The sequence below is a fragment of the Rosa chinensis genome, chromosome 5 (genome assembly GCF_002994745.2).
Source record: "Rosa chinensis cultivar Old Blush chromosome 5, RchiOBHm-V2, whole genome shotgun sequence".
In the NCBI taxonomy this organism is placed as follows: domain Eukaryota; kingdom Viridiplantae; phylum Streptophyta; class Magnoliopsida; order Rosales; family Rosaceae; genus Rosa; species Rosa chinensis.
The window spans coordinates 84,584,124-84,607,281 of record NC_037092.1 but is presented as its reverse complement, the minus strand read 5'-3'; the positions used below and the strand labels follow the sequence as shown (position 1 = coordinate 84,607,281).

The window sequence follows — 23,158 nt, the reverse complement described above, 5'->3', positions numbered from 1 at the left end:
AAACCCTAGTTTGTAGAGGCACACATTATGTTGACATCCTTCAACACTCCCCCTTGTGCCGCTCAAACTTGGTGATGACACTTTGATTGTTGTCTTGTTAAAAATCTTGCCAGGTAACAAAAACCCTGTGGGACAAAAATAACCCCGGTCGAAGGACAAAAATAGCACAACACGTCCTTCACTCTTCGAGATCGAACATGTAGACATTTTGCCTCCCCCTGATGTCAATATCTCCCCCTGATAGCTACAATCATGGGAGTTCGGATAACTTTCTCAATCCGATGCTCTTCACATGTTTCTCAAAGGTGGATTTTGGTAACGACTTAGTAAATAAGTCCGCTACATTATCCTCTTATCGGATTTGGTTCACTTCAATATTTAGAAGTGCTTGTTGTCATTTTAATGGAGGGGAGGAGGAGCACGGAAGGTGGCATTTTACCTTGTGGGGTCCGATCCCATACTTCCGTCATTTCTTTTCTCTCTGTAGGGATAGAACAAGTTCATATCAATCGTACCTCTCAAATATCGAAAGACTGTCTTTATACCAATCTAATGGCGTTGCGTTGGCGCGGGGCTATATCTAGCCAAAAAGTTCATAATAATTGAAGTGTCCGGTCTTGTATTGTGCTAAGTACAATAATGCGCCTATTGTACATACGTAAGCACTTCTGCTATTAACACGTCTTCGTCATCATCCCTGGGACGAAACGGATCCCTTTTAGGGCCAAGACTACGAACGACCATGGTGCATCTTTGACTTTATCAAAAATGTCTATTGACACGGTATACAAGTTCTGAATTTGGACAAAACCGTGTTCTCCCAAGGTCCTTCCTCTCAAACTCGGATTTCAGGTGTTCAGCGGTTTCCCTTAACTCTCAAGGGTTTCAATTATGTTTATCAACATAAACCGCGACAATTGAAAATCCGAAACTTGTCATGGAAACGAGTGGGCATAGTTCATCATATCCCTTCCCAATCAAGTAGTCATTTTAGTGAGCATTTCAACCTCGTTGCAAATACGCTCCGTGGTCTAGAACCACTTTACTTGGGTAAATAAAGTCCACAAGAACCTTCATTATATTCCGTATCTAGATCCCCATAGAGATACGTAGTGACCACATTCGTAAGCTGCATGCTCAGTTATTTGGAAACTACCAAACTGATAAGTTAGTGGAGTGCAATGACATCCATTACGAGAGAATATGTGTCACGCTCCTGATTTTTACACAAATAAAAATCGATATATATAATCCCATAATTATACATGCGTGAAACGTTCAGTCATCAATACAAAATACCTGGAATCTTTTCCCTTTAAACCACGTACATACTGATGCCCTGAACCCTCAAAGTTAATATACACTCGCTCCATAGAGTTATATATTACACAAGCTTACCAATTAAATTGTCAACAACAAGATAAAACATAAATGCTCCTCAGAGCTTACTACAAGCGGAAGTCTTAATAACGGTAAAGTCACAAAATTGGCTTCCTACGTAAAGTTGCTAGCTCGCTGCCTCAGTTTTAGCAACGATTACCCTGACCTGTAGGATTAACCCCTACACCTTTTGAATGGTGCACCGGGTTGTCACACAACAAACCTGGTAAGGTTTTGCAAGCCCACACAACTCACGCCAATCACGAGAATAACTCACACGAATCACGAGATAAACTCACACAAATCAGAGATAAACTCACACGTTTAAATCACTAACCAAATTACGTTTCAATCAAGAAACAAAGCATGGGATAAACCCACACAAATCACGAGATAAACTCACACGTTTAAATCAATAAACAAATCACGTTCCAATCAAGAAACAAAGCACGGGATAAACCCACACAAATCACGAGATAAACTCACACGTTTAAATCAATAAACAAATCACGTCATGAGATAAACTCACACGTTTAAATCAATAAACAAATCAAGTTTCAATCAAGAAAAAAAGCACGGGATAAACCCACACAAATCACGAGATAAACTCACACGATTCACGTTTCAATCAAGAAACAAAACACGGGATAAACCAACACAAATCACGAGATAAAACCCTAACAGATCGAAACATCGAACTGTCCAAAACTGTAAAAACCCTAACATACTCATACGATCTCCAAAAATTATAAACAATATATCGAAATCAACGTATCGACGAGTAGATCGAACTCAAGAACAGAAACTATCCCTAAGCTGGCCGGAAACCGCCGGAAATTACCACCACAGTGGCGGCATAGCCGCCGGACCAAAGTCAAAATTTGACAAAACTCCCAACACCAAAGTTCTTCATCTCAACTCCAATTTAAACTTTCATAACTAACAAAAAGTCTAAATCATAGCCGTTTGGCCGGAATTTACCTCAGAATATATGAAATTAGATGAACCCTAAAATTTCAAAGCTTCGATTCGTCATCCACAAGTGAAATCGTCCCAAGCCATTTTGGGAGAAGCATCAACGTCTTATGGGTTTCAAAAGCCGTCAAGAATCACGAGCAAAGGTGGCCGGAAAAAGAAGAACCGACGGAGGGGATTTCGTCCCCGACAAGGTTCTCTTCTCGGCCTTGTAGCACCTCCTACAACTCGTATTTCACTTCGATTTCTTCTACAAACTCGTAAAGGGGGTCTAGATGAGAAAAACTCACTTTGTTTCACGTCAATCAATTGCCGGATGAGGAAGATATGGCTGAAAAACTAGAGAGGGCGAAATCTGGGCTCGGGAGAGAAAAGGGCTCGGTTTCGGTTTTCTGAAAATTCTGTCCTTCTCTGCAATTTTCGGACTTTTCTCATATTTATAGAATTTTCCCAATTTTCAATCGTTCATAACTTTCTCATACGAACTCCGATTTCCGCATTCCACATATCCACGAACTCGTATCGTCGCGCTCTACAACTTTTGTGAATGAAGTTTTCAGAGAATCCTAACGTATAAAAAGTCAACCTTGAGCCCCCCCATAAAGTCATACTTTCAGAATAGAAATTCGTTCGAAACACTTCCGCTCCATCCACGAGCCACGAAACCGTCCAATAACCATAATTTAGATTTCGGGAAAATCATCAGAAAATAAATACGAATTTCCGGGGCATCACATTCTACCCCCCTTAAAGAAATTTCGTCCCGAAATTTACACGTACCATTGCCACAAGTACGCATAAACCAAGCTCAAATCCAATTTTTTCATTCTAAGCAAGAATGCCCTCATCTCAAAGTACAACTTACCTCGATCAATAATGGATACAGGTACCTCACCTAGTATCACAACAGCATCTGCATCACAGCTCAATACTCGTCCTACCATCTTAGAACACAAAATCATGATAAGGTCTAGCCTTGATCAGCCATACATAACTCCTCACATGGCATTGTCGCACAATCGAGCCATAATTAAGAAAGATGCATCACGCACATACTACCCTCGCCCAAAAAGGAAGTCATATGCCAAAGTCTAACTGGAAACATCAAGCAAAACTCAGCACAACACAACACAACACATCACAAAACAAAACAACACCACGGAATGAAGTACTCTATCACCTCACACAATACTAGCAAGGTAAGCAAAATTAGATAAAGTACCTTCCTCCTTAGCACCTCGCTGAACCACAACAAACACCCTCGCATTTCCCTGCGGTAGCTATCTCTGCTGGTTCCCTTGTCCCTTGCCTTGTGCCTGGGTACAATCTCTGGAGAAATGCCCTATCTGACCACATTTGTAACATGACAAATTCCTCAGCTTCGTGCAAAATCTAATTACATGGCCTATCTCATTGCCTTTCCTTTCCTTCGGGAGTCCCTCTCAGCCGACTCATGCTCCTAGAAAATCAGGTTCTCCTGCTCAATGGTCATAGCCTTAGCGAAAATGAGCTCCACCATCTTCAATTCCAGAACAACGACATCTCGTCGGATCGAAGCATTCAGTCCCCACTGAAACTTCGTAGCTAAGCTCTCAGCATCCATCTGCCTCACAAAGTGATACAACCTTGAGAACTCAGCCTCATACTCCCTCACACTTTTAGTCCCTTGGACTAACGAGACTAATTCCTTTTCCAATTGCTCCCTCACTGAAGGCGGAAAGTACTTTTTCCTGAACAGTTCAACAAAACCATCCCAGGTCATGGTGGACACATCCATAACTCTCTTTGTACCGCTCCACCATTCCCTTGCATCGCCTAAGAGCATAAACGCCGCAATCTTTCTCTTCTCAATGTCGTCAAAGACGACCATCTCGAAGTAGGTCTTCATGTTCTCGATCCATTGATCTGCCAACATATGATCCGTACCTCCCTGAAATGGAACTCCTCCCATTCTCGAAATCTCCTTTGCCAACTTTGACAAACGAGTGGGATAAACAGCATTCACAACCTCCACAACAGGTGGAACAGGCAGCTCAACATCCGATGCCTCAATATCATTCTCAAACATCTCCTCAACAGGTGGAGGAATCCTGCCCCTACCTCGGGCTCTACCCCTGCCCCTAGGTCTACCTCGACCCCTTGCTCTCCCTCCTTGTGAATCCATCACCTAAAGAGCATAGCAACACGTGGTTAACACCTATATAACTCTCAACACAAGCACAAGTCAATGCTATCATTAAAGCAACCACAACACGACGTCAAAGGATACAATTTCCACCCCTCTACGTCAATCCTGAGTTAAATCTAAAGGTCCTCATTCCTCAAAAGACTATAACTCCTAGAAGCTACCTTAAGCTCCTACACTTTGTCCACTGAGCCAACGCTACCCTGAAGACTCACATTCCAACGCTCATTGCATACCCAATGACTATATCAATACCGAAGAGCATCAGATGGGGATCCGCTGCAGACGGGCCATCACTCGAGGAGTATTGATTGTTACCAAATATGCACCTTACGCTCTGATACCAATCTGTCACGCCCCTGATTTTCACACAAATAAAAATTGATATATATATATATATATATAATCCCATAATTATACATGCGTGAAACGTTCAGTCATCAATACAAAATACCTGAAATCTTTTCCCTTTAAACTACGTACATACTGATGCCCTGAACCCTCAAAGTTAATATACACTCGCTCCATGGAGTTATATATTACACAAGCTTACGAATTAAATTGTCAACAACAAGATAAAACGTAAATGCTCCTTAGAGCTTACTACAAGCGGAAGTCTTAACAACGGTAAAGTCACAAAATTGGCTTCCTACCGTAAAGCTGCTAACTCGTTGCCTCAGTTTTAGCCACGATTACCCTGACCTGTAGGATTAACCCCTACACCGTTTGAATGGTGCACCAGGTTGCCACACAACAAACCCGGTAAGCTTTTGCAAGCCCGTATGAGTAACTCAAACCACACACAACTTACTCCAATCACGAGAATAACTCACACGAATCACGAGATAAACTCACATAAATCACGAGATGAACTCACACGTTTAAATCACTAAACAAATCACGTTTCAATTCAGAAACAAAGCACGGGATAAACCCACACAAATCACGAGATAAACTCACACATTTAAATCAATAAACAAATCACGTTTCAATCAAGAAACAAAGCACGGGATAAACCCACACAAATCACAAGATAAACTCACACGATTCACGTTTCAATCAAGAAACAAAACACGGGAAAAACCCACACAAATCACGAGATAAACTCACACGATTCACGTTTCAATCAACAAACAAAACACGGCGGACATACTAGAGCTCTAACTGATCGTATCCACAAACCCAGCCAAAGGCGTGAAGTCCCGATTTTCCCACCCACGATCACATTTCGTGACCCACGATCCGCAACTCGTAAGTCTTTGGACCCGCGGTATAAATACCAAAACATTAAAGGAGTCACAATGGACCCAAAATGTTACACGAATCTAAAATGAAAGATTCCCCGTAATTGATCCCTATCAATTACTCCCAGTACAAGACCCACATTTAAATAAACCACCCACGAACTAAAATGTTCCACAAATACACAAATCCCAACGCTTTTCAAAACAAATCGAAATCAACATTTCCACAATCATTTGTTTTCCAAAAGCCACAACCCAAAACAATAAAAAGCATCATTTCATGCATATTGTTTTAAAATCCACAAACCACCAAAACATATATATTTCAAGTAAATATATATATAGACGTAGTCATCGGTTTAGGAATGCCTATTAATATCAACTATAGTTTGCAGTTAACTAAATAACTCTCAAAACAATATGGTGAACCCGTTCGTGAATGAACATCGTGAGATTACTCACCTCGAAACTCCCGTTGCGTCTTCAATACAGAACAAGGCAGCCACACCACAAAAGAACCGTCCAAGGATACCTCGTCAAGTACCTAATCATATACGGTTTCAACTTAGCAACAATCCACAAATGATTTAAGTCCGAAACCCCTGTTTTGAACTAAAATCCCCAAAGTGACGCCAATCAAGGCGAAACCACATCCGAGACCACCCAATGTCTCCGGAATACTACTATGATCGATATTCCGAAACCACAACTCGATCGAACGCTCGGATCCTCACAGATCGAAATATCGAACGGTCCGAAACCGTAAAAACCCTAACATACTCATACGATCTCCAAACAAAAATTACAAACAATATATCAAAATGCTCGTATCAACGAGTAGATTGAACTCAAGAACAGAAACTATCCCTGAGGTGGCCGGAAACCACCGAAAAACACCACCACAGTGGCGGCACCGCCGCAGGACCAAAGTCAAAATTTGACAAAACTCCCAACACCAAAGTTCTTCATCTCAACTCCAATTTAAATTTTCAAAACTAATACAAAGTCTAAATCATAGCCGTTTGGCTGGAATTTACCTCGCAATATCTGAAATTCGATGAACCCTAGAATTTCAAAGCTTCGATTTGTCATCCACAAGTGAAATCGTCCCAAGCCATTTTGGGAGAAGCATCAATGTCTTATGGGCTTCAAAAGCCCTCAAGAATCACAGGCAAAGGTGGCCGGAAAAAGAAGAACCGACGGAGGGGATTTCGTCCCCGACGAGGTTCTCTTCTCGGCCTTGTAGCGCCTCCTACAACTCGTATTTCACTTTGATTTCTTCTACAAACTCGTAAAGGGGGTCTAGACGAGAAAAACCCACTTTGTTTCACATCAATCAATTGCCGGATGAGGAAGATATGGCTGAAAAACTGGAGAGGGCGAAATCTGGGCTCGGGAGAGAAAAGGGCCCGGTTTCGGTTTTCTGAAAATTCTGTCCTTCTCTGCAATTTTCGGACTTTTCTCATATTTATAGAATTTTCCCAATTTTCAATTGCTCATAACTTTCTCATATGAACTCCGATTTCCGCATTCCATATATCCACTAACTCGTATCGACGCGCTCTACAACTTTCGTGAAGGAAGTTTTTGGAGAATCCCAACGTATAAAAATCCAACCTTGAGCCCCCCCTAAAGTCATACTTTCCGAATAGAAATTCGTCCGAAACACTTCCGCTCCATCCATGAGCCACGAAACCGTCCAATAACCATAATTTAGATTTCGAGAAAATCATCGGAAAATAAATATGAATTTCCGGGGCATCACAATATGTCTTCTCGTAGTCGATTCCAGGGCGTTGTGAGAAACCTTGCGCCATAAGGCGAGATTACCATATCTTTTTGTCATCACGTTATCTAACGAAGACCTATTAATGTCAATAGGTTTTATGTTAGGAGGTGTTGGCATCTCAGGCCCGAAATCCTTCCTCTTCGTTAGTGAATCCAATTCAACCTGGATCTCATCTTTCCATTTAAGCCAATTTTCTCTACGTTGGCATTCTTCAACGGAGTAAGGTTCGATGTCATTGGTCTCAATAATTCCACGTCCTCATGTACACTAGTGTAGTTCATAGAGATCTCTATATTCTCAGGAATTGGTTCTAACATTGAGGCGTCCCCTAACGATGTCTCTTGGACATAACCACAATTCAAAATATTCTCATGAGACAGATTTTGAGTATCAATGATCAATGGATCAAGTTGTGCCAAACTTGCTCTCTTCTTAGGGCGAGAATCCATCGAACCTATGGGTCTCCTACTCTTCTCTAGCGGAACCCATGGCCTATGACGCCATTATGCCACCTTTGTGGCGTCACCATACCACCATCCATGGTAGTGGTGCAGTACCCATCTTCTCTGGATGGCACCATGTCCTCTTGTGGGGACATCAATCCTTGCAGGCAAGTTTGCAGCAGGTATATGTGATCTCGTCACTTTTAGGGGATCAAGATGAGACATAGTGGGGACAGTCTAGGACAATTCCTGTCGTTCCCGTTGAACATTGGAGTTCTAAGGTCCCCCTAACGACGGGAAGACTGTCTCATCAAAGTGACAATTCAGAAATCTAGCGAAATAGAGATCGCCTGTCAAGAGTTCTACATAGCGGACTTATAGTTGGAGACTCATGTCCAACAAATATATATATGCATTCATTGCAATGACTCATGTTGATGCGATGTGGCGTGCAATTGGCACATGAACTGCACACTCAAATTTGCATAAATACGAGATATTAGACTCAAACCCAGTCACTAGCTGTAACGCAAATAAAAGTTGAGTGGCTGCTATGAGTTGTAGATGAATTGGCATAGCTGCATGCGATATTGCATAACCCAAGCGGAAATATTGGTGCGCATTACCAATGTCCGGGCTACCATCGTAGTCGTTTAATGGTAGCTTTTCCGCGAGACCAATTGGGTGTGAACATGGGAATATGATACTTGATATCAATACCCAATGATATGCAATAGTCATCAAAAATTGTTGATGTAAACTCTCTAGCATTATCAAGTCAAATTGACTGAATGGGATGATCTGGGTAGTGAGCCAGTAGCCATATGTTATGTGCTAGGAGTGTAGTATAAGCAGCATTACAAGTGAATAATGGCACAACACGTGACCAGCGTGTTTGCGTATCAACCAACACCATAAAACATCTATACGGTCCGCAAGTTGGTTGATCAAATCCATAGAATTCCCTTAGATTCTTTATAAGAATGGAATTATTTCCTCAATCTCCTTTGCATAGGATGGTCTCAATCCTAAATAACAGGCTTTATAGAATGAAACATGGGCTTTATAATCAACCAATGAAGGTTTTGGTTAAGCCATAATGTCACAATAGACTTGAGAAGAAGAGAGAGGAGTTTATGGCGTCAATGCCATGTATTTGCCGTAGGGGGTAGGTGGCGCCGGCCATGTATGGCCGGTCTTTGCACAATCATGGCGCCATGAGGTGCATGTGCAGCTCCTCGAACCAATTCTTGGTTCTTACTTTTCTTCGTTCTGAAAATGGATGTCTGTGTAAAGTCTTTAATACACGGATCATCATGTCAAAGCCTATATGTGTCAAAATCCCATAAGTCGTGTCTCATGACATGGTTGGATTCAATAACTCAAACAGTGGTTGCATACAACTCACTAGAGCGACACATAAGTTTCTCTAATACTCGTTTATGTCCGTAGTCATTATAGGTGGTGCAAAGGAACTCTGTCCATTCTCATAATGTGTTTCCACATGAAAACCATTGGCTCTTATATATTAAAGTTCGAATTAAGGTATGTCCAAGATATTAAGTAAAAGAATTGACACTTTATTAATAGCCAACGATTACATCAAAGTTTCCAAAATCTAATCCAAAATAAAATCAAAGTAAGACACATTGTAGTCACTCTATCCATTTGGTAACTCTAATCAAATATGACCAGGAAAGTAGAAAGAGACGTTGGTGGAGCGAGACTCTCTTAAGTACCAATAATCTCAATGACTTTCCTAGACATCACATTTTATTAGGTCCGCCACATAAGAAAGAGTTAATACAATTGTCATTTATTGACTAAGGCATATTGCCATTATAAAAGTTCTTGGAAAAATAAAAGGACTAATCTAATCAAAGTCTGTTGCATCCTTGTGCATTTCATCTTCAGCTTTGAAGTCCTCTATGGTGAGATTGACATCTCCACCATCTTCTTCTTCTTCTGCAAGGTACACTTCTTGCTCTCTCAGGTCCCTGTATGCCCTGTATCTTGCAGCTAGTTGCTCGCTTGCCTTGCATTGCTTAAACCAGTGCTCAATTGATCCACGTACATCGATGACACTCATCATTGTGGTTTCCTCCCTTTAATTGAGGTGCACGTTGTGCACGTTGCGGGCGTTCCCTAGGAGGGTTGGTGCCACCACCACGACCCATGGCGCCACCATTACAGCTAGGGATACCATGACCCCCTCTCCCACGTGTGGCATTACCACCACGTGTATCCACACCAAACTTGCAGTTTCCTTCCTGGTTAGGGCGGTTATATGGGCCCATACGTCCCTCATGCCCCCCATTCTTAGGGTACCGCTCCTTGCGCCCTTCTTTGGGTTCATTATAATTCGCCTCATAAACGCTTTTAGTTCCAATGGGCCTTGAATTATAATTCCTCACTAGTATGTTATCATGTTTCTCAGCTACAGATATAACATTAATAAGCTGATGAAACCTCGTGATCCGTCCAGCATTGACTTCAGTACGGTATTTTTTTGATACCACATGGCTGAAACGGGGAAGGTGGAGAGAGTTTTCTTAATTAGCTCTTGCTCTGTGACAGGTTATCCACAAAATCTCAACATGGATTGTAAGCGAAGAGCCTCTGAATTATATTCAACAACAGACTTGAAATCAGCAAAGCGCAGATTGTTCCATTTAACCTTCAAGTCAGGGAGGAGGGAATCTTGGACATTGCCAAAACGCTCTTCTAGCGCTACCCATAGCTCTCTTGCATCCTTGATCGACATATACTCCAATCTGAGTGCCTTGTCCATATGGCGTCGCATCAAGATAACTGCTTGAGCATGCTTTGTAGGTGTTCGCATGAACACAAGATTCGGGTTAGGTGCCTGGATTATGGTTAATATTCCCTTTGAAGTGAGATGGTTCTCAACATCGGTTACCCAACTGTGGTAATCAGAACCTGTTGAGTCAAGCATGGGAAAGTCGAGTCTAGGTTCATTCAACATCCTGAAAATAAGAAGAGAAGATATATTAGTTTCGGAGTTAAACTTCCACAAAAACTAAAACAATAAGGTGGCGTTCGGTAACGTTTTCAAGTCATCTTTTTCATTTTATAAAATGAAAATGGCTTGAAAATACGTTCGTTGGTCTGTTTTCAAAAAATGCAGAAAATAATTTTTGAAAATAATTTTTTATTTTACTCGTAAAACAGGAAAACGACAAATAGACCGGACAAGCCCTAAGATTTCCGAGCTATGCTACCAAGAAATCAATTTCCAAGAATCTCTTTTGGATTAGACCAAACAATAATATTTTAATATGGTCACAATTTGATGCTTACGGACGCTCTTAGTCCAAGTATTGTGAACGCTCTTAGTTCACACGAACACTCTTAGTTCGTTAAGCGTGAATCCCCACAATTCCGCTTTGTTAAATATCAAAATCATTTGGCAACATATATTCCAATATTTGCAGAAAATAAAAGGAATTTAAATACAAGAAAGCAGTAACCTTAATTATAAAAACTTACGTGATTGTTCTTGGCTTGAGGACACGCGCGAGTTGGAGCAAGCGTGTTTTTTTTTTTTTGTTCTCTAGGCTGTTATTCTTTGGGCTTTCCTCTCTTTTTTTTTTTTTTTTTTTTTTTTTTTTTTTTTTTTCTGGGCCGGCCGGGTTTTTTCTTGGGCCGGGTCCCTTCTCTTTTTTTTTTCTTCTTTCTTTTCCTTTGGTCTTCTTCTTCTTTCTTTCCTCTGTTCTTCCTCCTCCTAATCTGCAGGTGGCGGGGCAGAAAGGCAGGCAGCAGCTTCGGGGGGGGGGGGGGGGGAACGCTGGTGCAGTGGCGCAGCAGGCAGGGACTCTAGTCTACGGGCTAGAGCGCAAGGCTGCAGGCGAGCTGGTGCGTAGGGCTGCAGGATGTGTGCAGGAGCGATGTGCAATGTGGGCTGGTGCGGAGGTGGCTGGAGGAAGCGTGTAGGGCAGTGGGCTGGTGTGCAGCGCGGGCTGCAGGGAGGTGGCTGGAGGCTGCAGGATGCGCGGGGGGGGGGGGGGGTGGGGGAGGGAAGCATGCAGGGCAGATTTTGTGAGAGATAAGTTTTTTTTTTCAAAGCTAGGGTTTTTGGTTTTTCTTTTCTTTTAGGCTAGGGTTAGGGCTCGTGCTGATAACGTGTTGTAGGATAATAGAATTATATTATTAATAATAGGAGCCCTTTAAATAGGGAGTTACAAGGTACCAAAAATATAATAGAATCCGATTACAATTGAATACCTAGAACACATTCCTATTACAACTCTAAACCCTAATTTGTAGAGACACATATTATATCGACATTCTTCAACAATTGAAACTTTTTTATTATCAGTATTATGAAATAGAGATGTAGAAAGTCGGACAATGCTTCTGGAGTTGGGACCAGCCTCTTGGTCTCGTCTGTGAAAATGTGATAGAAAAATGCTAGTCATGACCTTTCAATTTTGTGAAACTTCCAGCTAGGGATACCATTTATTATTTTCCCAGAAACTATACTGTCCACATCAGTTTGTCATCCAGCTATTGGCGTGTCCCAGCAATTATGGTTCATTGCTGTTGATATTATTGCAATGTCCTGTTTGTCGAATATGGACACAACTCATTCAAGTCACCAAACCGATCATCCAGCTATTGACGTTTATGGTCCTTTGGTATTTTGACCTAAAGTGAAGAGGACTAAGGACTAGGGAACTACACTCCACGAGTGAAGATGTGACCCCCACCCAAAAAAAAAAAAAATTACGTTCATTGCTGTTAATATTATTGCAATGTCCTGTTTTTCTAAATTGACTCTAAATTTCCACGTATTCTGTCTGTAAATGTATCTTGCGTGCTCGATCAGTTAGTCGAAAAGATTCTTGGACCAGTTCTTGTTTCTGTTCATAAGATTAAAAGGCTCTATCAGTTTTGGCATTTAAATTGTTGAACTATAAAAGCAGGTCCTTCGGAGGATTGGTTCAAATTTCAAAATGTAAAACGTACTAATATTTTTATATTTCCCACTTTCAACATGTCCAGTATTGGTTCTACCGGTACTTATTTCTGTTCATAAGATTAAAAGTAGTATTTCCCATTTTCAGGCTCTTTATGTACCTAATTTCAGGTCTTTAGAGATTGCTGCTACAAAAACTGTACTTTTATATTAATAATTTTGATCTACGGATTATGTATTTCCTTTTCTTTGTTTTGGTCGAAAAATGTACAGATTAAGTTTGGCTTGTCAATTCTCTGATACCTAAATTGCTGGTCTCTATTGGATTTATTTAAATTTGGGACCAGCCTGTCAAATAGGCCTTGTTTGTGGGATACCTTATTTAGCTCCTAGTCTTGGATTGTCCAGCAACATTCATATTTCATCTCATCTTATCTTGGAGTTTCTTTTGTGGACGATACAAGTTTTCGAAGGTAAGATTGTCCACTTTTGTCAATATCATCAGGACTCGGTTTGCTTGGTATCTTACTTTTAGAGTTTTTCTATTTGAACCTCCAAATTTACTCACTTGACCTCTATGTTTTTCACACCTCTTATCAAATTTTTAAATACTAAATTTACTCACTAAACCTCACTAAACTTCCTCAAATAATCTCACTCATATAATTTGCAAACAAATTATTATTTTAAAAATAAAAAATGTAGTCATTTCAATGATTTAATCACTCTATAAATCTTAACTAAATATACATTTCTTAATCGAATTTGAGTTTCAAAAATTAATGTCTAATCAATAAGAAAATGTCATGAACTATTATGTTTTTTAAAATTTTTTTTTCTATTTTAGCTGTGCAAAAAAAAAATGAAGAAATCAATTGTTTTTATTCTTTAAAAAAAATTTCGTTTTTTAATTTTTTTTTCTGTATTTTTTGTACTACATGATTAATTATTTAAATATTTTTAGATTTTTTTTTTTTTTTTTGCAAATATAATGGATTGACTTAGATTTAGGTCATAAATCATAAAAGGATTTATTTTTATTTTGTTTTCCCTCACCAATATGCATTCAACATATATATCATACATTTTTATGTCATATGATCTTAATCATATTTTTAATTCTTATTAAATATACATGAATGCTTTAAAAATATATATGAATGCTTTAATGAGTATGTAGTGAAATTGGAAAATGAAAATAGATAAGGAAAATAATATGGAATACAATCTAATATTATTGAATTGGAAAGTCTCCATAAAATAAATATAATATTTTTTTGGTATAATAATTGTCCTTAATAGTCATTTTATAATAGGTTATATATGTCATTTAATAATTCATAATAGAGTGAGGTCAAGTGAACAGATTTGGAGGTCCCAATAGAAACTCTCTACTTTTATTAGTTGCTAATAATGAGTGACCAGATCAAGTTCACTTGCAAACCACTCCCAAGTTACCAGTTGGACAATATTTTAAGGCCGATTTATCATCTTGTTCATATAATCTCATTACTTAATCAATCTGTTAGGACTCTGAGTTTTCCACCATTTTGAATCTGTTTCTTGTTAAAACTGTAACTGATTAACAACATTGGTTCTGTTCACCTTCGGGCTAGGAACCTATGCAGTACTTCGAAGGAGGAGCAATAAAAGAGAAAGATTGACCTACCTTGTATCCTAAATCAGATCAGCAATGAATGTTTTGAAATTAAAATGGAAACTGGTCAAATATATTTTTTACCTTCTATCTGAAGTAGACATATGATTTCTACCATATTTTGTTTTTTTAAGGGCGTACCCATTGATGATGTCAATTGACCCCAATAACCTTTTCTTCTATCCCCATCATTTTTAAGAAAAATGCAACCTCGACCATGAAGTTTTCTAAATTTTTCTTCAACAGTAAGCATTGCCGAAAAGAGATATTTTCATGTTTTGAGCCTTTTAAGTTGTAGGTGTTGGAAGAATTGCTGAACAAAGAATTACCTTGATTGATGCAGGGTAAGAATTGCTGGATTAATGCATGCAGTAAATTTAGTTGGAGCCGACAAAGTATATATATGGTTTAGAAATAGAGCCGACAAAGTATATATATGTGAAGACTCGGAAGACAAGTCAATTCTTCTGCCTAGAGAACGCATATCCACTTCCATAAAAGGTTCCAGGTATCTGTAAGTAACCCAAGTTTAATTTCAGCATTCTAATTTTGTTTCTTGTTTAAACTTTAAACTATATTGCTCAACCACATTGGTTCTGGCAAATGGCAATGCTTTTTACTCTATGGCTGCTTATGCTTCTGCTACCAATTTATGTGCTTGCACAAACTAATGGTAGCGTAGCAGTCGGTGCTTCTCTCTCTGCAGCAGGTAACTCCTCATGGATTTCTCCATCTGGTGACTTTGCTTTTGGATTTCGGCAACTTGAAAACAATGGACTTTTCTTGCTTTCCATATGGTTTGCCAAGATACCAGACAAAACTATAGTTTGGTACGCAAATGGGGATACGCCTGCACCTAAGGGATCAACAGTGAACTTGACTGCCAACAGTGGATTAGTCCTTACAAGTCCTCAAGGTGAGAAGCTATGGACATCCAATGACACTAACATTATTGCTGGTGTCGTTGCTCATGGGGTCATGAATGATGCCGGTAACTTTGTTCTGGAAAATGCGAAGTCAGCAAAGTTATGGGAGACGTTCAAGAATCCTAGTGATACAATGTTGCCCGGGCAAATAATGGAAAGAGGAGGGAAACTGTCTTCTCGAAATTCAGAGACTGACTATTCCGGAGGGCGCTTCCAGCTAGATTTTCAACCAGATGGGAATCTTGTGTTCACTGCTAAGAAACCTTTTCATTCAACTGCAACTACCACTGGGACTGTTCCAGGTAGTGAAGGTCTACAACTGGTTTTCAATGAGTCGGGCAAGTTCTATATTCTGCGAGTAAATCATGGACTTTTCACTTTCTCAGGGGAGGAACGTTCAGCAAGGGACTACTATCTCCGTACAACTCTCAGCTTTGATGGGGTTTTGGCTCAATATTTCCTCCCAAAGACTTCCATTGGCAATGAAAGCTGGGCTGCTCTTTGGTCAGAGCCGCCTAATATTTGCCAAAAAATTAAGATGAATTCGGGTCCTGGTATTTGTGGTTACAACAGTATCTGCACTCTCAAAGATAAGAGGCCATCCTGTGAATGCCTAACAGGATACTCTTTACTTGATCCAGCAGATGCATACGGGAACTGTTATCCAGATTCCAAACAAGGCTGTGAAGATGAGCTTAGTTATACAAAAGATCTATATGATGTCAAGGTGCGAGCAAATACTGATTGGCTCTTACCTCCAGTTATGTGCAGTTAAATGCTTCTACTGCTGACACATGCAGTCTGTTAACGTTTGGATCCGTGGGGATCTAATTAACGATAAGTAAGAGATAGAGAGAGAGAGAGAGATTGACACAAGATGTATAGTGGTTCGCCTCCGCATGAGCGGGAGACTACGTCCACTTGAAAGCTATACTAGTGTGTCGAGCCTTGCGGCCTAACAAGATTACAAGAGATGTAATGAATCAATTGAGTTGTGGGAGGAGGCATTCCTTTTATAGATGAAGGAATGCTTCTCATTTACTTGTTCTTCGATGTGGGACAAGCAAAGTTACTATTCTAGTCTATTTAACATGTAGAAAGCTATGTTATGGGGGCATCTTGGCAAGGGCGGAAAGGTGGCTTCCCGGTGGCGGATTTGCGACTTCCGGATACCGCCGCGTAGCCTGAACATAGGGCTACACGATGCATGTCTCGGTTGGGCCTTGCCATGTCTTGTGGATGTCCCAAAGTAGGTGTTACTTATGCTTGGTGATGTAGTAAATACTCCATATTGTTGGAGGTATGTACACAGTCAATCTTGCTTGGAAGATTGTTTGTGTGCTGTTGCTGTTTACGGCAATGAAACCTGTTGGAAAAAGAAGTTTCCACTCTCATATGGAAGAGAAGACACCACCCTTAATGCAAAGACCTTCATCAAATTCAGGAATGATACTTCAGCTCTACAAGTTCCGGATGATAAGAAGAAGAGCCAGACCACTAGGGTACGTTTGTTGTCAGTTCTTCTGAGCACCTCTGTCTTTGGTAATTTTATATTAGCTGCTGCAGTTATTTTTCTGGGAATTTTTTTCACTTTCCGGAAGAAACATGTAAGGTCGTTTGCGCAAAATGATTTGGACACAAAATTGCGTTTCTTTAGTCAGAAGGAGCTTGAAGAAGCTACAAATGGATTCCATGAAGAACTAGGAAAGGGTGCTTTTGGAGTTGTTTACAAAGGGATAATAAAAATTGGTTCAGATGTCCAAGTCGCAGTTAAGAAGCTCAACAGTGTGATGCAAGACTCTGTGATACAAGAAGGTGAGAAAGAATTCAAGACAGAACTGAAAATTATTGGACAGACACATCACAAGAATCTAGTTCACCTGGTTGGATATTGTGATGAGGGACAAGAGCGATTACTAGTGTATGAATTCTTGAGCAATGGCACATTAGCAAGCTTCCTGTTTGGTGATGAGAAACCCAGTTGGAGGCAACGTACGTATGGAAATTGCTTATGGTGTTGCGAAAGGGCTTCTGTATTTGCATGAAGAGTGTACCACCCAAATCATCCACTGTGATATAAAGCCTCAGAACATACTTCTGGATGATCATTACAATGCTCGGATCTCTGATTTTGGCTTGTCGAAACTTCTGATGATGAATCAGAGCCAGACATATACTGCCATTAGAGGAACTAAAGGGTATGTTGCACCCGAGTGGTTTAGGAACATGGCTATCACTACCAAAGTTGATGTCTATAGCTTTGGTGTTGTGCTGCTGGAGATCATTTGCTGCAGGAAAAGTGTTGATATGGATAATACCAGCGAAGAGAAAGCAATTTTAACCGACTGGGTTTATAATTGTTACCAAGACGGACTTTTAGATGTGGTTCTAAATCACCAAGTCAATGCCTTGGATGACAAGACAGAGCTGGAAAAGACTGTGATGATTGCTCTTTGGTGTATCCAAGAAGACCCATTTCTTCGACCCACGATGAGAAAGGTTGTGCAGATGCTTGAAGGAGTAGTGGAAGTACATGTTCCACCATGTCCATCCCCATATTCATCAAGAACAAGCTGAAACCTGTTTGCCTTGTGTAGCAGTCAAAGATTTGCAGCCAACTCGAGCTAGCTTGTTGTGTTTGATTATCTTGTTTTTCCTTTTCATGCTTGTGTAATGTGTACTTTCATAAGAGATCATTATGATTTCATTAGGAATAATAAGGTCATTACGGTGTGTTTAGAAAACGCATAGCCGCAAGTTTTCATTAGCCTCAGCTCCCTATAATAAACGAAGGGTTTCATGTTGTGTAAAACAGAGAAATGGCATTAACAAAGTTAGTAATGCATGTCTTTTAAATCTGCCTTTTCTGTCCAAGTGTGACATCTTCTTTTGGTTTTCACTGTTTTGCCGTCGCCCCAATCTCCCTCTCTTGGGACCGGGGCGGAGTTTCAATGCAGTTGCAGCACTAGGTTTGAAAAGGTGGAGAATTGAGGTTATGGTACTTTCCTTCCAAATCAAAGAGGGGTCTTTCGACCTAAATCGAAGAGAAATATTTAGCTATTTTGTTTCGCTATTCAGTTACCACGTAAGTCTTTTTTTTTAATAATGCCACGGGGGCGAAATAATATATTCATCACAAGCCAAAATAGGCCGTTACATACCCTTCCTCTGTCATTTAAGGACATAGACAGACAAGAAGCTAGTGGTAGTACCCACAAGTGGTACGTACATATAGTCCTACTCATTATACATTCAATACGTAGAACTAGTGAATATCCTCCTTCGGTACTACTCCAGAGACGCTAGAGAGACATTGGTGCACATAAATGCTTAGCTTCCTAATACAAGGAAATTATTGTAAATAGATAAACTAAAAACATAGGGATGGGCCTAGGGCAAAACACCCCAGTCCAAAATAGAATGCCTGAAAGCCCAAGAGGGATATGCAGCCACGGCCCAACAGTGAAACCCAACCTATCATCTCTCCACAGCGCAGAGCCTTCGAGCTCCACAACGCCCACGCCGCCCAAAGTGAAAAATCGCCTGACTTCCTCGCCATCGTCGCCTGACGCCATCACCTCTGTTCACACGTCCAGCCCAGAAAAGAGGTACGATCTGCACCACCGTTCGAATCCGCCCGAACTCGACACAGGCCACACAATTGCCGTTGTCTGGAGCAAAAACCAAGCCATTGCCATCACTGTCAGGAGAGAAACCCAGCCGCCTCCTCGTCATGAGCCTCCAGCCCCAAGCTGCCTCGATCCTAATAGGTACAACTACCACCATCAAAACCACAAGCAAAGATCCCATAGGGCTTAGACCATGTGTCGCCCGTCCGGCAGCATCCCCACGACGTCAGAGAGACGCCGGAGAGCCACCGGACGAGGGTTGGAGATGCCTTCGCCGCCGCAAGCCTTAGAGTTCTCGAGAGCTTTTTTTCTTTATAACTAGGAGAAAATTTAGTCATTCTAGTTACCACATAAGTCAATGAGACGTTATTGTAATAAATCGACTCATATCAAATATAGAGAATGCACGGTTTTGACGAGAATCTAAAATTTAATAAGTAATATTAGGTGAAACACTTAAATCCCATCTTTATATGACATCTCATCTCATGTAACACAATATTCAAGTTATCAGATCATTTCATTATGATGTGATTTTGTCACAAATCAAATGCGACACAAGGTGAGATATAGACATATAGTTCATTAAAGTGGACCGCACAAGTAATTATTATTATTTTTTGGATGGGAAGAAAATTATCTCGCAATTGAGTCGGAGATAAATTAATCTTTTTTTTTTCATTCTAAAAAAAAATTAATCTTTTTATTTAAGAGGATGACATGGTTGCTCCTGGTGTTTGTGGTGAGAATTTATCTTGACTCTCAGGATTGATATCGTTATGTGTTGCCTGAGGAAATGGGTGATTAGATTGATTAGGGGTTAGGCCCACTTAGCTCATAGAGGTCATTGTTGATAACAAACTCGTAACTGTTACTATGAAGGAGAGAGTGAAAAACTTATAGTCCACCATGGGTTATTCCTATCTTGCTATTACAAAACACTAGGCCCAAAACACACACTCTGTGTGTGGGTTTAATTTTAAAGAATAAAAACAAAATAATCATTGGAGAAAATGTCAGGAGTTTGGAAGGTTGTTTTTTTTATTTTTTTTCCTCCTTTGCTGAGGAAGTGGGAAGTTATAGAGAGAGGTTTCAGGGAAAATAAATTGAATTTTTTTATGCTATTTTGTTTATTACAATTATGTCCTCTGTTTTTTTTTTTTTTTTTTTTGAGGTAAAATAGACTAGGATTTCATTGAGTTAAGTGGGAGGAGGAAGCTCCTCTCGTACAATGTCCCTGATACAATCTGGGGTTGTATGTAACCAGCAAACACTTTGCTCTGACTCATATGCTAAATTAGACAGTCTGTGAGCTAATCTATTACAAGCACGAGGTGCATAAGAAACCTAAATGGGATGTAGCTGCTGTATCGATCATGAGTTGGATGTCCTCAATTAATGGTCCATACTCCGATAGAATAGGAGACCTACCGTTGATGTCCTGCACAGCCAATAAGCAGTCCGACACAATGCAAACTGATTGGAATTTATGCAATATGACAAGTTGCAAACCCGACTGAATTACAAGAAGTTAAACATGTATTGGAGAGCTGACAAACGGAACTGCAGCTTGAAAAGCAGCCTGAACCTCTCCTCTAGCATTTCGCAGAACACCACCTAGCCCACCTTTTGTGAACAGAGGAAGAAATGCCCCATCCACATTCAAAGTAAGCGTAGCTGTGCTTGTCGGATACCACCTTTTACTGACCGGCACTTGGGGTGCAGCATCAGACTTTCTAGCTTGGTGAAACTCATCCAACCAAGTCATACACCTGAGAAAGATGTCAGAGGCCGAACTGGCCTTATTTTCCCATAATTTTGAGTTTCGATTTGTCCACAAACCCCATATAAGCATCAAAAGCTTCTCAAACACCTCCATCTTGAGACGCATCGCCCTTTCCAACAACCATTCTTTAAAGTTGATATTAGGCAACAATGAGTTTTGCAGATGGAAGGGAGCTTGGGATAGCAGCATGGTAGCCGTAGGACATGTACAAAAGAGATGAGAAGAGTCTTCAACATCATAATGGCACAGAAGACAGTGTAGATCACCCTCATACCCTTTAGTTGTAAGTCGTTCATGAGTAGGAAGTAAATTGCAGCAAGCCCTCCATGCACAAATCTACACTTTCCCAGGCACCCGTGCCTTCTAAAGTTTTCTCCATAGCTCCTTGAATGGATCTCCATTAGATGATGAGGCTAGGGCATTGCCAAGAACCTATTGCCGAGCAAGCCAGTAAGCACTCTTGATTGTGTACCAACCCCGACGATCGGATACCAATAGTGCTTATCAATTCCGTTCCAATGTGCTAGAGGAATACTAAGAATTTTGGCTGCCACTGAAGGTTGAAAAATCCCGTGAATAATGGGAGGAATCCATTGTTTAGTAGACGCATCAATAAGATCAGACACCATCTCAACCGGAGAGTGAGTTGGTCTCTGAACAAGGCACGGTGAGCAGTTTAGTATCCAAGACTCATTCCATATATTAATCTGTGTACCATCCCCGATGCGCCATCTAGTACCAGCCTTGAGCACAGGTCTACCTGCAAGAATACTTCTCCACAAAAAAGAAGGTGCATCACCTAACTCTGCTTGCCAAAAATCACAGTTTGGAAAATACCTAGCCTTGTACAACTTGGCAATAAGCGATGAAAGGTTTGTGACAATTCTCCAGCCTTGTTTGGCTAACATGGCAAGGTTATACGTATATAAATTTTTGAAACCCATACATCCCTCTTGTTTTGTAAGACACAAACGTTCCCAACTTCTCCAATGAATCTTCTTTTTGTCCTCTGTATCACCCCAAAAGAAAGAGGCACATAACTTGTGAACATCATCACACAATCCCTTCGACAATAAGTAACAGTTCATAGCATATAAAGGCATAGTTTGAGCAACAGCCTTAATCAAAATCTCCTTGCCAGCACAACTGAGGATTTTAGCTTTCCAATTCTCCAGCTTCTTTGACACTTTATCCTTGATATACTGAAAAATTTGAGTTTTAGATTTACCCACTAGCAATGGGAGGCCCAGATATCTGTCATGTTCTGATTTACCCACTCGCAATGGGAGGCCCAGATATCTGTCATGTTCTGTTATGCACTTGACCTCCAAAATAGCAGAAACTTGTGCTTGAATATCAGCATGAACATTCCTACTGAAAACCACACTGCTTTTCTGGAAATTTATTTTCTGTCCAAAAGCTCTTTCATATGTGTTTAAAATATGTCGAAAAGTGTGACATTCTTCCAAGGTAGCTGCTCCAAATAAGAGACTATCATCCGCAAAGAATAAATGATGCAATATTGGAGCCTGAGGACACATTTTAAGGCCCTTGATTTCCCCAGAGTCAACTGCCTGAGATATGAGTGCTGATAAACCCTCAGCACATAGGGTAAATAAGTAGGGAGATAAGGGATCACCTTGCCGGATACCTCGGGTAGGGTGTATAGTGTTAGATGGCTCACCCTGTACAAGAATGGCATAACTGACTGAAGTGACACAACTCATTACCATAGATATCCATTGAGCTAAAAAACCCAGTTTCACTAACATGGCATGTAGAAAAGGCCATTCCAATCTATCATAGGCCTTACTGATGTCCAGTTTGAGTGAGAAGAAACCTTCCTCTTGTGATGTAAGTTTATGCATGAAATGTGCTACCTCAGTTGCAACCAGAGTATTATCGGAGATGTGAGTCTGCCAAGAACATAAGCACTCTGGAGGGGAGAAATGATGTCCGGAAGCCATTTTTTCAACCTGTTAGCAATGCCCTTGGAACTAATTCGGTAAAGCACATTGCATAATGCTATAGGCCGAAAGTGGGATGCAACAGTAGGATTTTTAATTTTTGGGATCAAGTAGATATACGTAAAATTCGAGGAAGAGAGAGCAAAAAATAGGCCAGTGGCAGAGGCGTAAAAAAAATCCAACTGAGGGCATAATAGTCTTTTCTCCTCCGAATGAACAGTAACGCGGAATGAACAGT

General features: G+C 40.5%; 1 protein-coding gene and 1 pseudogene across 1 annotated transcript; one reads left to right on the top strand and one right to left on the bottom strand.

Annotated features, from left to right (window-relative positions):
• Positions 1–15,094: 15,094 nt before the first annotated feature.
• LOC112164322 lies at positions 15,095–18,394 on the top strand (annotated as a pseudogene).
• Positions 18,395–21,366: 2,972 nt separating this feature from the next.
• Positions 21,367–22,920, bottom strand: LOC112164321. Its single transcript, XM_024300536.1, has one exon. The coding sequence runs from the start codon at positions 22,918–22,920 to the stop codon at positions 21,367–21,369; it is 1,554 nt and encodes a 517-aa protein (XP_024156304.1).
• Positions 22,921–23,158: the final 238 nt, after the last annotated feature.

What these genes read in the sequence shown, in the direction of transcription:
- LOC112164321 (XM_024300536.1), bottom strand. Translation starts at nt 22,920, where the DNA reads ATGGCTTCCGGACATCATTTCTCCCCTCCAGAGTGCTTATGTTCTTGG.